Below are 15,514 nucleotides of genomic sequence, written 5' to 3' on the forward strand. Positions count from 1 at the left end.
GTCTCAAAAAGAGAACTGCAATGTGTTTGTTTCTCCAAAACAAATGCAGAAAAAAGACGGCACTCCATTAGTGAAAACAGCGAAAGAGTCACCTCATGTTTGATCACTTTGTTAAATTTATTTTCAACTAATGGACTGACAAAACTTGGGTTGCAGCCTCGATCAGAGCATACAGTATATGACAGCAGTAACCCCTCTTTTTAAAGGGCAACAACAAAAAAAACCAAAACAATTTCACCTATAAACCTGTGAGAAGACACACATACACACAAATAAATAAAAAGATAAAATAAAAATGAAATAAAAACAAACAACATATAAACATACCAATAAATACATTTTAAAAAGGAAAGAAATGAGAACAAATAACATACATTGTGGTATTTGTCAAATGAAACAAAAGCTAAATCATAAGTGACAGCACATGTTTTATTTCCACTGCAGTCTCACTGCTGTCCTGCAGTTACATCGATTCACAGCGACACCCTGGGGCTGTGGCCTCCATCACACAGATAATCTCATGCTGATACCGTCGCTGCTCAGATCCAAACTGCTGGAGCGCGACAGTGGCGTTAGCGCTGAGACGACCTCTTTTTGGTCCTCGGTGTGCTCCGTAGCACGCAGTTCCACAACGTGCGAGCAGAAAAGTGAGGACTTCAGGTTTGAACAGCTAAAACTGGTGCCAGCGGCGATTCAACGTATTGTGAGTATAACTTTTCATGATGGTGTAAAAGGGCTTTTATGGTTTCTTTAAATTACCTTGTAAATATTTTGTAGGTTCTCAAAAGAATAGAGTAACTAGACATTATCGTTTAGCATGTTTGAATAGCATGCTTTTGCTAGAATGGAGTTGCGCACAGTGTAAATGACTAATTTAACATTACGTACTACAGTAATTTATGGCCAACCAAATATCACACTGAAGAACACATACTGCCGACGTGGCTTGACTCAATAAGCTGGGTGACTTAGTTTTAGTGTGCGCGCACACAGCGTGGCCAGTGTACAGCTGCGGCATGTAAGCTAAGCTATGCTAGCAGGTTAGCTATCATCAAGCTAGCAGCAACAGCAGCATGGAATCAGAATACATTAAATCTGTTTCCTGTTTATGCCAATTGTATGCATATTTAGTCATACTTAAATTGGCATTTTTAGATTTAATTTACTGGGTCAAGCTATTCAAGATATATAACCAGCTGTTGAATGTTGTTTTGGGATTTGTTTCTTGCTGTTAAACTGTAACAAATTATAACTGACTTATTACAGTTCGCTCCAGACAAGAGCTGCATATGGCAAGGAATGGTTCAGAACTCTCTAGATTGCTATAAAAGGCTGGTTCACTCAAATCTCAACAGAGCAAAAAAGACAAAAAAAAACCAAACTCGTGGTATCTGGCCCTGTTGCTCATTTGCAGAATTTTTTTGAAAAGATCCAAACAGTCTTCGCCAATAAATGGAGGTGAATGGAATTTAAAGGGACAGTTCACCCCAAAATCAAAAATACACATTTTTTTCCTCTCACCTGTAGTGCTATTTATCCATCTAGATTGTTTTGGTAAATATAATGGGACTATATGGCACTCGGCTTGTGGTGCTCAAAGCGCCAAAAAAATACATTTGAAACACTCAACAGCAATGTCTCTTTCCAGAATTCATGACCCGGTTACTCGATGGCGTGTTTTGTCTGACCAACAGACCACCAAAAATACTGAATGTGCAGTGATATAAAACAGAAAAGCTGCAAGTCCCCACATATGAGAAGAAAATATTTAGCATTTTTGCTTAATATGTAAATTAAACAATTACTTGATTATCAGATTGTTTTTTGTTTTCTTTTTAGATGTACTAATTGTTTAATCAACTAATAGTTTCTATGTTTAAATTTACAGAAATGTATCATATCCATCGAAGAGTAATCAATTATTAATTGAGAAGGGTATCTTTTCTTAATTGTATGAGTTACTGTTTACACAGATCAATCATGGCAGAAAATGAAGAGATGTCTCCAATTGAGATGAAAGTGGCACGACAAATAGAGGTAATTCTGATTTTTAAAATGTACACTTACATATTGTGAAAGCCAGTTAAATTCAGCTCTAAAAATGTATCTCATTCCCACCTCTAGTACTACTTTGGGGATCACAATCTTCCGAGAGACAAGTTTCTCAAAGAACAACTGCAACTTGATGATGGCTGGGTGACTTTGGAGACGATGCTTAAATTCAACAGGTTCGTTATACTTCTCTTTATCGCATTCTCTGTTTAACTTGTGTAAAGCAATAACTACTCGTAGCTTTGTTTCACTCGTTCATTCACTGATACCTATCCTTTTGTGTAAATGCAACACCGTGTTACCTGGGAGGATCAAATCAGACAAACACATTAACCAAAATTCCCCTTTCACTTTGATAGAGAATACAGCGAGTTACTGTTTCTGTTTTTCAAAGCTTGGTGTTTATTATTTTGTTGCTTACATTAGGCATCCCATACAACACACAAACCAAGTAATGTAAGGTACTCCTTCATAACCCCTCATTAAACATTCTCCTTACTTTCTCTGCGGTGCTGTTTAACACTCTAACTGTCTGCTCATTGTGATGCCTGAAATTTGAGCACAGAAATCCAGGTATTCAATCTGTTAACACAGGACATTTTGCTGCAGCAAATTAATAAATTAAAGCTGACTGATGATGTGAAATGATCTGACAGTCTCTATTTCAGTGCCCATCTAGTCCCATGTTTTACCATCATCTAGAGGGTGTGGCTGTCTTTTGCATGTTGACATATATGTGCAAGGGTATCTTAAAATGAGGAGTCCAACAAATAACGGGCTGGCTCTCTCTGTGCCTGTAGGTAATGTTAGTGCTTACCTGCAATCACACTGCTGTTACTGCATTACTTGGGTGGCACTCTGACACCACAAGGGAGTGTGTGAGATCACTGAGTCCTAAAAGTAATCTACACTAAACTAGTGTAGTAAAAGTGTATTTATTTTTTTATTATTATTATTATTATTATGGAAAACAACAGTGGTTGTCACTGACCAAAACATGTCATATATATCTTGCAGCAATGTGGGCTTTACACCTAAAAAAACTTGTCAAATTATTGTAAATATCTCAGACAGCAAAATTGTATGGAACGCAGCTGTGTGCGTTTTTAACAGCTGATGAGGAAATATTTGCTTTGACATCACGGGTCTCACCAGCACGACATGTCTGAATCAGTTGCTGACGCTTCAATAACAAGACAAGGGAAAAAATCAACTAAAAGCAATGTTCACCAAGGAATGGTGAGGTGGAGAATTTTTCAATTAGCTAATTGGAGAAGAGAGAAACTGGACTGGAGGTTGTGTGACTGAGCAAGAAGAGAAAGACCGTGATGACTAATCAGTTTATGGATCCTTTGCACATGCCCTCACCCTGGTTGAAGTGTACTCGTCACCAGCCAGACTACATTTAGCCACAGCATGCACACAAAAACAGGCACACCTCTTGCTTAATGTAAGAGGTATGCATGTAGGGCCATTAGACTCAAAGACCCTCTTATTGACAACTAATCCAAGTGGTTAGTCTGTATATTTGGAATTTTATGTAGACAGATGTCGATGTGAGTCAGCACTTTTTCTTTCTAATCAAGCCTAATTAGTGCAGTTGTAAGTAAGTTGCCTGTGTGATTTGTTTTATTTATTTTTTTCATTTACCCTTAAAAATTGAGCCCTGCAGATATCGAGAAAATCCCAGCTATGAGTGATTGTGGTGACGCATAATATCTGTACTGGCTGAGACAAAGATCCTCATTAAAAGGAAGACTTTAGATGCTATGCAGTGTCTCCAGCTTTGTACTGTGTCACTGCAGTGGGATGAAGAATGCATGCTCCTGTAAACCTTTAGGATTTACACACGCTCTTACAGCAGGACCTTCGGGTTCAGAGTATTTGTTGAAACGTCTGTATTCTCTTCCCAGACTGAAGTCTTTAACTGCAGAAAGCAGCGTCATCGTTGCAGCTCTCCAAAAATCAAAGACTGGCCTCTTGGAAATCAGTGAAGACAAGACTAAAGTCAGGAGGTCTCCAAACAAACCCTTACCAGAACTGAATGATGAATACAAAGATGCTCTTAAACACAAATCTGTGTACATTGTAAGTTTTTAAATTGCTTGCACACTAATTCAGAATTCATATTTTTAAATAAAACACTAATTTTTGTAGTTGTCGCTTAACACACTGTTTTGAGTTTATTAGTTACACCTAGTTAAAACTAATGCAGTCTAATACAACAGTCCTGCAATAAATCCTACCTTCATGAAAGTTATGTTCAGTTTCTGTTGGAACAGTTTGAGAGGTGTTGATTCGACTTTATGATCACTTTGGAGGATGTAGTTGGTTCTTTTGAACACAGAGGTGTTTTCTGCTATTTAGCCTACCCTCGCTGATATAAATGGGGTGAATAAAATAACACCTGTCAGTATAACGTATTACAGTTATGCAGCACCACAAACTACAGCCTTCAAAATGATAATAAAGCAACAAAAACTGAACATTATGGTCTTTATGAAGGTAGGATTTACTGCAGGCCTGTATTAGACTGCATTAGTTTTAGCTAGGTGCACCTAATAAACTGAATATTTATAAAATATATAAAGTGTATATTTACCATATATAAAACTGCAAACAAGGCAAAAAAAGTCTGTATATTCCTAGAAAACATCTGCATGTCATGACACTGTATTTGTGCTAAGTTTACATAATTTATCAATAATTTGCAATGCGTTGCCAAAAATTTCCATTGTGCATATTCAGGTTGTCTTCTTTACCTTGGGTATACTGTTGTGGTTTTCCCACAATCTAATATATTTTCTCATCTAGAAAGGTTTTCCTCTCGAAACTACCCTTGATGAGATTCAGGAGTGGCTGAATGAGAAAGGCACCATAGAAAACATTCAGATGAGGAGAAACCTGCAAAAGCAGTTCAAGGTATATTAAATATATTTAACAATTCCAGTTGTATTTTTTTATTAATTTTTTCTCCAGTGAATTTGGGGATATTTTTTAATTACTTCAATTCTTTACAGGGATCAGTATTTATCTGTTTTGATACAGAAGATTCATCCAAGAAGTTCCTAGAACGTTCAGACATAAAGTCATTCAAAGACAATGAGATGCTTGTGTTATCAAGGTAAGTTGTACTGCTTCTTCTTTAAGATTTATCTACAGTGGAAAAATGTTGTTTTCCATACAAACTTTTGAATCACTCTATATAATAATCATGTCATTGCTGTTCTGATTTCAGAGAAGACTACCATGCAAAGAAAGCAGAAGAGCGAAAACACTTCAAAGCAGAGACAAAAGCAAAAGCTAAACAGTGAGTACACATGCAATACCTTTCTGTCATTAAAAACATACTGTACATTTTGTGAATAATTACTGACCCTCTTCCTCCCAAAAAAATATTCAGGGACAAGGAACAAAAGCAGAAACATGCAGAAGAGAAAGAAATGGTAAGATGCCCCTAAGTGCTTACAAGCTTAAGTTCTCTCGCTGGGATGGGCTCTGGTCAGTAACAATACTTTGTCATTTGTGTTGCAGGGTCTGCTTTTGGATGAACAGACAGGTTGCTTGTTAAAGTTTTCAGGAGAGCTTGAAGATGTTTCAAGAGAGGACTTTCATGAATTGTTCTCTGGGCATGGAAAAATAAAGTGGGTTGATTTTACAAGAGGGGCCAAAGAGGTAAGTAAACTCCCCACCACTCAAGTCTCGTACTCAGGGTAAACAGATGTGATGTAATTAAAATGATGTATTCTTCCTTTTAACAAGGGCACACTCCTGTTCGATGGGAATGCAAAGGAAGCGTTCGATAAGGCCAAAGAGGCAAACGGGGGGGAATTGAAAATCAAGAACAACAGTGTTACATGGCAGGTGCTTGAAGGAGATGAGGAGAAAGATGAACTGAAGAAGATAATCGAAGCTCAACAAGAATCCTACAGCAGGTCCAAAGGCAGAGGTAAACTATTTTCAAACTAGCAGCAGATCGAAAATGATCTGTAAGTCAAACTATTTTAGATAGGCAATGATTAATTTACTGTATTTATGATTTAGTGCGGATGTATCTTGTCTGTGTTAAAAGGTGGCAGAGGAAGATCAGGTGGCAGAGGAAGAGGAGGCCGAAGGGGAAGAGGTGGCAGAGATCAAGGCAGAACTCAGTACAGGGGCAAAAAGACGAAATTTGATAGTGATGATGAAGGTGATGATGATGAAGGTAAGTTCAGCATCTTTCGGAGCTTCCGAATTTGGTTTGATGGTTTGCTGTGATCATATATCTACTTTGTACTTTTCCTCTAGCACCCGCAGCCCCAAAGAGGGAACTAGAAGACGCTGATGGTCCTGCAGCAAAGGTTGCCAAAACTGAAAACGGATCCTAATCACAAGGAGGTCACAACCAGAATTTTTTTTTTTTTTTGGAAAACATTTATTATAAACAGTGAAAATGCAGAGGCAAGTTAAATCCATTCCAGTGAAAGCGTCAGGCTTTGGAGAATCTTATGAAGTCCACCTGGATGTCAACCTGGAGAAGAATTCGCAAAGCTTGATGTCAGTTTTCAGCCTTTTAAGTCCCTGTATATGGTGCCTCACATGTTGTTTATGTACCTATGTTTCTCTTAAGATGTTTTTGATTTTATCATCATTCAACATAAATCTGCTCTTTGACAGTAATTTAATTTCACCTGAACAATTAAATGGTTTTGTAAGACCTGTGTGACATCTAGAATCTGTGTGCCATTGTTTTTTTGTTTTTTTTCTCCTTGTAGATTTCCTACATTGAGTGATAAGAACATCTGCTTTGCTATTTTTTTAAGTTTGCATATGTTAATAGCAAATAAAACATTCACATAAATGAATTAAGATCTGTTTGAATGTGTTATGTCAATTACAGCTTCAGACATCTGCTGGAAAACGTATTCCCTGAGACTGTAGTGTGACAGTATATTGGCTTACCGATTTCTTTTTGTGGAACCTGTAAGATGCTGGCAAGTCGTACCTTAATTCTGTAAAGAGAGAGTATGTAGTCAGTGTTGGAATATTTTAGTTGTAGAGAAGATGTACTGTATTATTTTCACCTGCTATTACTTCCATCTTCACTCCCCAGTCATTAGCCTTCTTTTGTATGTGCTGTAATTAGATAACGAATTACGAGTCAAGCGTTTCACTCTTCATACCAGAGATGTAGACATGAGACTTGAGTCATAAAACTTACGACATGGTTACAGTTATGTAAAGTCACTGTTTTTACTAATAATTGAGTCTGTTTTCCTAATAAAGACTTGTGATCCCATTTTGCTTCAAAAGCTCTTAATTCCACAGTGCTGTAAATGTGACTGGTATGGATACTGAACTTACCGCTCGTGTTGATGTTTTATGAAGTGAATACACTGTTGTCTTTGCCATTGTTAAAGCGGCCTGTAGGAACTTCATGTCCATGCCTTGAAGAAAGAATAAAAACAAATGTAAAACTACATGTAACTCAATGGGGCTGCATTTAGTTGAAGGGGTACTCTACTGATTTTTACACATGAAGATCAGTATACATGGACAACCACTCAGCCTGTTAAAACTATTGTTAAATGTCGATTGTAGGTTAAGAGAGCTTTCTAATGCCATGATCATGTCATGTGGGAGTTGCCACGATTACCAGTTTCCGACTTTTAAATACTGTTTGTCAAAGTTCAACATTGTAATTACAACAGGGAAACTCCAATTTTTCAGAAAGCTCTGATATATCCGACTTTGCGCTATATAATACAGAAAAGCCTGAAAACAAAACTAATTTGGAGTCCATTGTTCAATGTAAGTAAACACAAACGCAATGAATATTGTGCCACATTTTCAATGCAAAGTATTTTAACCCAAATAAAAAAAAAATGTAAACCTTATGAGGGAGACCAAGAGATGTGGGTGAAAAGTTTTTTTAGTCACATTCTACATGTCTATCATGCAATTGTCTGAAGTTGTCCAATGACATGAATGGGGGCGTGGAGTTTGAGAAACATGGGTGTGACAGGGAGGGCGTGCTGACGGATGCTAGTGGGTTTCATTATGGGGATTGTAGGATCCAGAGTTTGAGTATCTTGACCCATACAATGGGACTAAAAACCAGGATAGCTTGGCCTCTGCTGGATTCTTTTTAAAATCTGTCTTTTGGAAGTCCCCCAACTTTATAGAAGCACAATAAAAGTCACTGGAGTGGCCCTTTAAACAGTGTACTCACCTTGGTTGTGTTTTGTCCCAAATGGTGGATTCATTATTACAGTGTCAAACTTGTCGGCATAAGCCTCTGCCTCCAGAGAGCACAAGTCACACTGGACCAGATCCACGTTTGAAATCTCAAATTCCTCTGCATTTCTTCTGAATATGCCCAGAGCGTCATCGTCAATGTCGAAGCCGACGCACAAACTGAAGAAGAGAGAGAAGGAAATTATAAAGTACAGCTGTTAACCGAAATCTGTTGACATGATTGAAAACAATGTAATTAAGATGGTCAGACGCTCTTACCCTGCATCAAGCACCGCAGCCCCGATGCTGAGGACTCCACAGCCACATCCCAGATCAGCCACTAGTTTACCCTCAATGTCATCAAACGTACTTTGGATTGTATAAAGCATGCATGCTGTGGGGGGAGAGATAGTTAATGAGAATAATCATCATATCAACCAAGTCTCCTATGATCACACATTTTACCTCACCAGCAATATGAGGACTGGTTGGATATTGCTCAAATAGGATTTTTGGCTCTTCAAATGTGTCCACTCGCTGTAGGCAACTCTCTAGCTCTTTTAGTTTCATTACTAGCGACTGTGATGTCCCAAACCTGTGTGTCCCCTGTGCTACAACTCTGATTTGTTATTTAAATATATTCTTTAGCTAAAGTCGTTGGGAGCGTACATTTTTGAGCATGGCTGTAGACGACTTCCGCAAGAGGGTGCGCATCATTCAAAATAATCCGACTTTGCCCCCGGAACGAGTGATTATAGTTCCCAACTGCGTTTTTTGTTTTATTAAATTAATTTATTGTAGGCAAAGTTTCACACTGGCATCTTTAAATGTGACTTAGTTATAACGTAACTGCCAGAAGAAAAAAAAGTGTAACATGAATAAGCAGCAGCATTGTGTTGCATGGGTGCACTAAAATAATGTTTTATCTTTATCAGTCTTATGATACAGGGACGGTTCCAAACGAGCATCAGTTACCTAGAAACAAGAAAACAAAACAGCACGTATGACTGTGTAAGAACCGAGCTGGTTAAACAAGCAATACGCCTTACATGCTGCTGGGTCAATACAAGGCATAATTAGATCAAATACTTTCAATAGATTAATTTTCATTCCACAACGCACACTGGGCGTAAATTACATTACGAAATTCGTGAGCCAACAACGACGTAACCAACCGTATCGCGAGAACGCACGAGAACATGGAAACAAGACAACAAAAATAAATTTGTGGACAACAAGCCAGAGTGCATGATGGCGGCGTCGCTGCTGCGCCGGGACAAGAAAGCCACTGCCGCTCACTTGAAGGAAGACTTAAATCGGACTGACAATAGCTCCGGGGTCCGACAACTTCTCGAGCTGCTCGACGCTGTGCTAAATCCCGAAAAACCAGCGGCGGACACAGAGGCTCTTGACTGGTGTAAATGTCTAATTGCAGGAGGCGAAGGTTTCGAGGAGTTCTGCAAAACGGTCCGGTCCTATGACAACGCGACTCTGTGCGGATTGGTTTGGACGGCTAATTTCGTGGCATATCGATGCCGGACCTGTGGCATCTCCCCGTGCATGTCACTGTGTGCTGAGTGTTTCAATAACGGAGACCACACGGGCCATGACTTCAACATGTTCAGGAGCCAGGCTGGTGGGGCCTGTGACTGTGGAGACAGTAATGTCATGCGAGAGAGTGGGTAAGTCCAAGCTAGCTGCTAGCTAAGCTGGCTATGCTAACCAACGGGCTATCCAGTATTGTTTTGACAGGTCTAGGTGGGATGCTAACATAGCTAATAACATTTTCTGATCTGCGTAGTTGATGTCAGCTTCCAGATAATTCTGTCTGAGATATGCTTACGAATAACTGCCAGTCAGCAACAGTTTTGAATATTACGATGCTCCTGTCATTTATTAATAGGAAACCCTCGACTAAGCAGCTCTGCTCAGAGGATTAGCCAGCCTTGCTAACCATAACAATAATTCCAGCAGTTGTAGCTGGATGTTTCTATATATGTATATATTACCAATATGTGACTGCTTAAATATGGTCTGGGAGCTCGATTATCGTGATGTAAACGTGTCCTCTTTTACTACTGTTAAAGCCTGAATTATAGCTATAATTTTATCATCATTTTCCATTCTTGATTTTTTTTTTCCCCTCTCAGAAACTGTAATGTACTATCATACTATAGATAAAATATTGTATGACTGAGTCAGAACGTATACACAAATTATATTCACAGTTTTGATACTGTTATCTCGAGTTACCTTTGAATAAAAAAAATTCCCTGGATTGCTCACCTAATCCCAGTCATCTTTAACCTCAACCCAACCCAATGTTTAACTCTTTACCTTGATGTAATCACGAGTATTACATCCATAAAAGCAAACAAAAATTAAAAATCTAATTATACTTAAACCCAACTTTCTGGTTTGGCAAGACCATTATAAAGCTTCTTCCCAAACTGCACTCAGTTTCTGGTGATTTAAGCTGCAACATCAACTTTTTTTTGTTTTGTTTTCTGACAGGTTTTGCAGACGGCATCGGTTGAGAACAGGGGAGAATGTCCCCTCAATACCTCGAGACCTTCTCTTGATGTCTGAGATGGTTCTTCCTCGCTTTATCCTGTGTATCATACAGTATCTGAGAGATGGATACACTGAGCCAGGTGAAAACACTCATTCAACGGTCTTCTCTTTACAAAGATGTGAGAAAATACTTTGACCCACTGACCACCTTTAAACAAAAGCTGTAACTATGAAAAAATACTTAAACTGTGTCTGAGTCTTTCAGAAACCTAGTATCAAAAGTATTCCATATTCTCCCATTTACTTTGATTTTGACATTTTATATATGATGTGGATGTCTTGTTGCATATCAAATGCAAAACAGGATCTGCTGTGCAATCCAGAAACCAGTATTATACAACTGTTTACATCCAAAATTACGTTCACAATTTACTGAGACTGATATAGGCTTATATATCTTATCTTGCTTTACCAGACACCTCAACTGAGAGAGATCTACAGAAAGTCCTGCAGCAGCTGGAGCCTCAGATCTCCTTCCTGGAGGAGCTCACGAAGATGGGAGGAGCAATGAGGACTGTACTGACAAAGATCTTGACCAATCAGCAAACATTCAAGGAGTTGAGCATGGGTAAATATCTACACTAGTTTGTGTTAAACCAACATAGGTTGGTAATGATCAAGCACTGCCATACCATAGCATTTTAGTGCTTTCTTTCGTGGTTTTAGGCAATCATTTTTAAATCATTAAAGTAATGTTTTTGTGTTGTTTCTTTATTATCGTCTGTTGCCAGTGCATTACAATTATTTCTCATGAGGAAAAGACCGATTCTGCTTTATTTAATTAAGCACCTATGGACATTTTCAAAACGTGATATTAAAAAAAGAAATGCATATACTAAAATGTGTAACATTCACTGTTTAAAATATAAAGAAAACCTTTTGGTCTGCAGTTTCATCTAAGACATGCATTCTGTAGCAGAATACCTAATCCAGGTCTCCTTTACTTCAAATCATGCACATTTGCTTGTGATAAAGTTTTCTTCATCTTGAGATGTTGACATGACAATAAGTGTTGCAATTTATGTTTTGCTTCACTGTTACAGGCCAAGAGGAGAATTTGTATGCTAAAAAGAACTATGACAAGTATTTGTCAGCCTTGAAGAATTCAGGTCTGGTGACTGTGGAGGAGAAAGCCCAAGGTGCTACTGCTGATGTCACTGTTGGTGCTGAAGGAGGCGCAGGAGCGATGGTCTTATTGGGTAAGATAACTATACACATTATATGAAGCATATTATCATTAATCATCTCTCAGCCATTGAAAGTGGCTTTAAAACTGTTTTCTTGATAATGTGCATGCATTTTTCAGGGGTCTAAGCCCTGCAGGTGCCAGAAAGTTATTGTTAGGACTTTTTTCTCTTGCAGCAAACAAACAGAGTGAAACATAATTCCATTATGCTAAATGCTAAATAAATAAAAAAGCAATCAAACGATTGGCGCTAAAGTGCACAAATGTACCCTTTATTCCATAGCACCACAGTCCTATATATATATTTTTTTTTTTACAATATGTCATTTTCTTATGGTATAACATCACATCAAAGAAACATACATAAACGTATAGTAACAGTTTGAGACCAGAAATACGTACATTACACATGCACCTACACTTAACTTGTACTGATGTTGGATAGAATACAAATAAAATATAATATTTCCCTACATTGTTTACATTTTCCTTTCAGGTAAAGCCTACATTTCCATCTTTCATGACATTCATGTATGGTTCCCAGAGTTGAACAAAGTCTTTCTGCTTGCCCTAAGCAATGTAAGTTAGTCTTTCCAGATCGATACAATCCAAAAGCTCCATTCTCAATGATGGAGCGTCCATACTCTTCCAACATACTGCAATAGCTCTCCTGGCTTGAAGAAGTCTAAAGTCCAGAAGTTTAGTCTGTTTTGATGTTTGTATAAAGCCCATATATTCCAAGCACACAGAGTTTATTTAAAGGGACTTTGGTATTAAACATCTCTCACAAACATTTTCTAACATCCTTCCAGAAGCTTTGGATCTTTGGACATTCCAATAGACAGTGAAAAAGTACCTTTCTCGTCCTAACATTTAGTATGAACATCTCGAATATTAGCAGACATAGGATGAAGTTTGACAGGACTAGATCACTTCACATTTTGGCAGAAAAGTCTTAAGACCTTGATGATGCTATATTGTGAATCTTTCGTTGAATGTCGATGTTTCGCCATGACACAGGCTGTTGTTGTAACTTGAGTGTACAAAGTCAATTCTGCTCCCAACTTCACATGTTTGATAAGAGTCCTGGCCTGAAGACATCTACATGCCAATATTCAGTCATAGTCACAGCGCCACCTACTGGCAACAGGAAATGACACCTTTTATATTTTGACATACTCCTCCTAGCAGGTTGATTACATCAACCTCAAATTTTGGCAGACAAGCCTTAAAACATTGATGATGCTATATTATATATACTATACAGCTTCTGAGTTTTCATCAAGTGCTGTTGCTGTGGCGATGCACTATTTGCCATGAAACAGGAAGTTGTTATAACTTGAGAGTGTACATTGTCCAATCTTCCCCAAATTTCACATGTTTGATAAGAGTCCCGGTCTGAGGACATCTACATGCCATTAAAGAGTCACAGTCATTGCGCCGCCTACTGGCAACAGGAAGTAGGCCTTATCTAACAATCATCATTTGATTCATGTTAAATTTTCATGGTGTGGTCCAAACTTCATATACTGGAACACAACGTATAATTAGGGGGTGTTGTCTAGCACCATGTAGCGGACACAGGAAGTGACATTTAACTCCTTCGTGCGGTATTCAAAATTCATGAAAATTCAGAGATGCGTCGTTTGACCTCCGGCAACATCGCCACGGATGCTGCACGCCCCGACATGCGGTCAGGTGCGAGGGCCTGTTGCTGCTTGTAGCTTTAATTTAAACCTTGTATTTACTGTCTGTTTTTGCGCTTTTAAACAAGCATCATTCCAATCTGTCTCCTCAATGTCTTCTTGTATATCCATTTTCCAAGCATTTAATTTATCTAGTGTTGATTCAATACTATATGCAACCAATATGCTATAATGTTTAGATATGTGGCCCTTCTCTTCTAAATTTACAAGTGTTATTTCCTCAAGTTTTGATAAAGGTGGTATGTAAGTTATCTGTTCATGTTTTGATGACACGTAGCTTTTTAGCTGTAAATATTTAAAGAAGTGTTTTTTACGGCTTTGATATCTCTGACATACTGATACATAATGATTTGGAATTGTTTATTTTATATCCAGAGAACACCTCAAAATTTTCAATTAATCTCATCAGACTGGGAATACTATATATACTATCCATCATATAAAGAGATGCGATGATCTATCCCCCCAATTGTAATGCCTGATAATCCTGTATGTGCTCTTACGGCCATGGCTAGAGGTTAATTTGTTAATGTGAATAGCAGTGGAGACAAAGGGTAACCCTGTCGGCTGGATTGCCTATATCATAGCTATTCTAGATAATGTTCATGTATGATGACAGTTGGTTAAGATAAACAAATAAAGTTTATCGCCAGACTGAGCAGACCTAAGCACTTATTTCTAGAAAAATCGAACTTTGCATACATGATTTTGAAGGAATTAGAAAGTGTGTCACATCTTATTTTAACCCATGTTGAGTACCAATGTTTGAACAAATTGTCAGTTTTGCAATCAGTGCTATCTCGAGCTTCTGCATGTGTTTGTCCAGTGGTTTAAAATGCTGCTAATGGCTACTTAGGGGCTAAATGTTTTCCTTGGTTTCTTAGGAACCACTGCACCAGGGAGCCCAGATGAGTCTAATAAAGAGGTATGTGCCCGCATCACACAGAATAACTAACTAATTTTAACCATTTCAATTTAAGTTTATTTAAAGGTCCAAAAGATTATTTTCTAATTTTCTTTTATGAGTATATGAATAATTTTGTCTATTAAATGTAAAAGAAAATGTCCATCACAAGTTACCAGAATCTATATAAATGTCTTAAATCATCCAAAAATCCAAAGATATTCTGTTTGTTTGGGATTTTTACTTGATACATTTTTTTTCATTTTTAGTCACTAATTAGTGCATACACATATAGACAATATGGACATACTAACAAACACTTGATCCATTTTTACCTGATGTTTTAACTTGTATAATTAAATGATTTAATCAATTACCAAAATGGTTGTTGATTTAAAAAAAAAAAAAAAAGTTGCCTCTTAACATTTCAGGTTAGTCTGTTTTTAATTTGACATACACTAACTACAGTCACTGTTAAACATTTTGTAGACCTGTTAGTTGAAATTCTTGTTGTTGTTTTTTTTCATCTCAGGAGGACCAAGATGCAGGGCAGTCTGTTGGACAGAGGAAGAGGGTTAAGCTGAGCAGCAGTACCAAAGGTAAATGTAAAGAAAATGTAATGCACTAGTATATGTTACATCAGCTGCCCATCTTATTCTGTGCCTTTTCTGTTCTCAGACCCGTGTATTATTGAATCTCTGAAGCATAAATGCTTTCTGGAGGAGTTGCTGTTTTGGACGATAAAATATGAGTTTCCTCAGAAGATGGTCACCTTCTTACTAAACATGTTGCCAGATCAAGATTACAAGGTATACAGTCTACTCTCACTTTTAGATGCATGTCATTGCATAGTTGTAATGTAATTTCTTTGCTTGT

At 37.8% G+C, this 15,514-nt stretch overlaps 3 protein-coding genes across 8 annotated transcripts in view; 2 read left to right on the forward strand and 1 right to left on the reverse strand.

Annotated features, from left to right (window-relative positions):
• The first annotated feature begins 477 nt into the window (after positions 1-477).
• On the forward strand, positions 478-7,330 carry ssb (small RNA binding exonuclease protection factor La). Of its 2 annotated transcripts, none has more exons than XM_044215562.1 (12): positions 478-703; positions 1,974-2,037; positions 2,125-2,228; positions 3,966-4,140; positions 4,867-4,974; positions 5,073-5,176; positions 5,291-5,362; positions 5,456-5,498; positions 5,587-5,727; positions 5,815-6,001; positions 6,125-6,241; positions 6,340-7,330. In XM_044215562.1, the coding sequence occupies exons 2-12, from the start codon at positions 1,981-1,983 to the stop codon at positions 6,417-6,419; spliced, it is 1,188 nt and encodes a 395-aa protein (XP_044071497.1). In that variant the 5' UTR covers positions 478-703; positions 1,974-1,980; the 3' UTR covers positions 6,420-7,330. The 2 variants fall into 2 exon arrangements, with proteins under 2 accessions (XP_044071497.1, XP_044071496.1); XM_044215561.1 differs by having other exon boundaries at positions 483-703; positions 6,125-6,256.
• Positions 6,443-8,987, reverse strand: mettl5 (methyltransferase 5, N6-adenosine). 2 transcript variants are annotated; one of them, XM_044215565.1, is made up of 7 exons: positions 8,739-8,987; positions 8,548-8,662; positions 8,264-8,448; positions 7,396-7,478; positions 7,116-7,167; positions 6,994-7,043; positions 6,443-6,562 (listed from the first exon to the last, which is right to left on the reverse strand). In XM_044215565.1, the coding sequence occupies exons 1-7, from the start codon at positions 8,836-8,838 to the stop codon at positions 6,521-6,523; spliced, it is 627 nt and encodes a 208-aa protein (XP_044071500.1). In that variant the 5' UTR covers positions 8,839-8,987; the 3' UTR covers positions 6,443-6,520. The 2 variants fall into 2 exon arrangements, with proteins under 2 accessions (XP_044071500.1, XP_044071499.1); XM_044215564.1 differs by lacking the exon at positions 6,443-6,562 and having other exon boundaries at positions 6,810-7,043.
• Positions 8,988-9,373: 386 nt separating this feature from the next.
• ubr3 (ubiquitin protein ligase E3 component n-recognin 3) overlaps positions 9,374-15,514 on the forward strand; it is a 44,584-nt gene continuing 38,443 nt past the window's right edge. For all 4 annotated transcript variants that reach the window (XM_044215554.1, XM_044215555.1, XM_044215557.1 and 1 more), the window contains exons 1-7: positions 9,374-9,950; positions 10,783-10,922; positions 11,258-11,410; positions 11,886-12,041; positions 14,619-14,659; positions 15,171-15,237; positions 15,317-15,447. In XM_044215554.1, the coding sequence (XP_044071489.1) occupies positions 9,517-9,950; positions 10,783-10,922; positions 11,258-11,410; positions 11,886-12,041; positions 14,619-14,659; positions 15,171-15,237; positions 15,317-15,447 (1,122 nt within the window). In that variant the 5' untranslated portion in view covers positions 9,374-9,516. The remainder of the gene's footprint in view (positions 9,951-10,782; positions 10,923-11,257; positions 11,411-11,885; positions 12,042-14,618; positions 14,660-15,170; positions 15,238-15,316; positions 15,448-15,514) is intronic.

The sequence above is a fragment of the Siniperca chuatsi genome, linkage group LG12, assembly GCF_020085105.1.
Source record: "Siniperca chuatsi isolate FFG_IHB_CAS linkage group LG12, ASM2008510v1, whole genome shotgun sequence".
NCBI lineage: Eukaryota > Metazoa > Chordata > Actinopteri > Centrarchiformes > Sinipercidae > Siniperca > Siniperca chuatsi.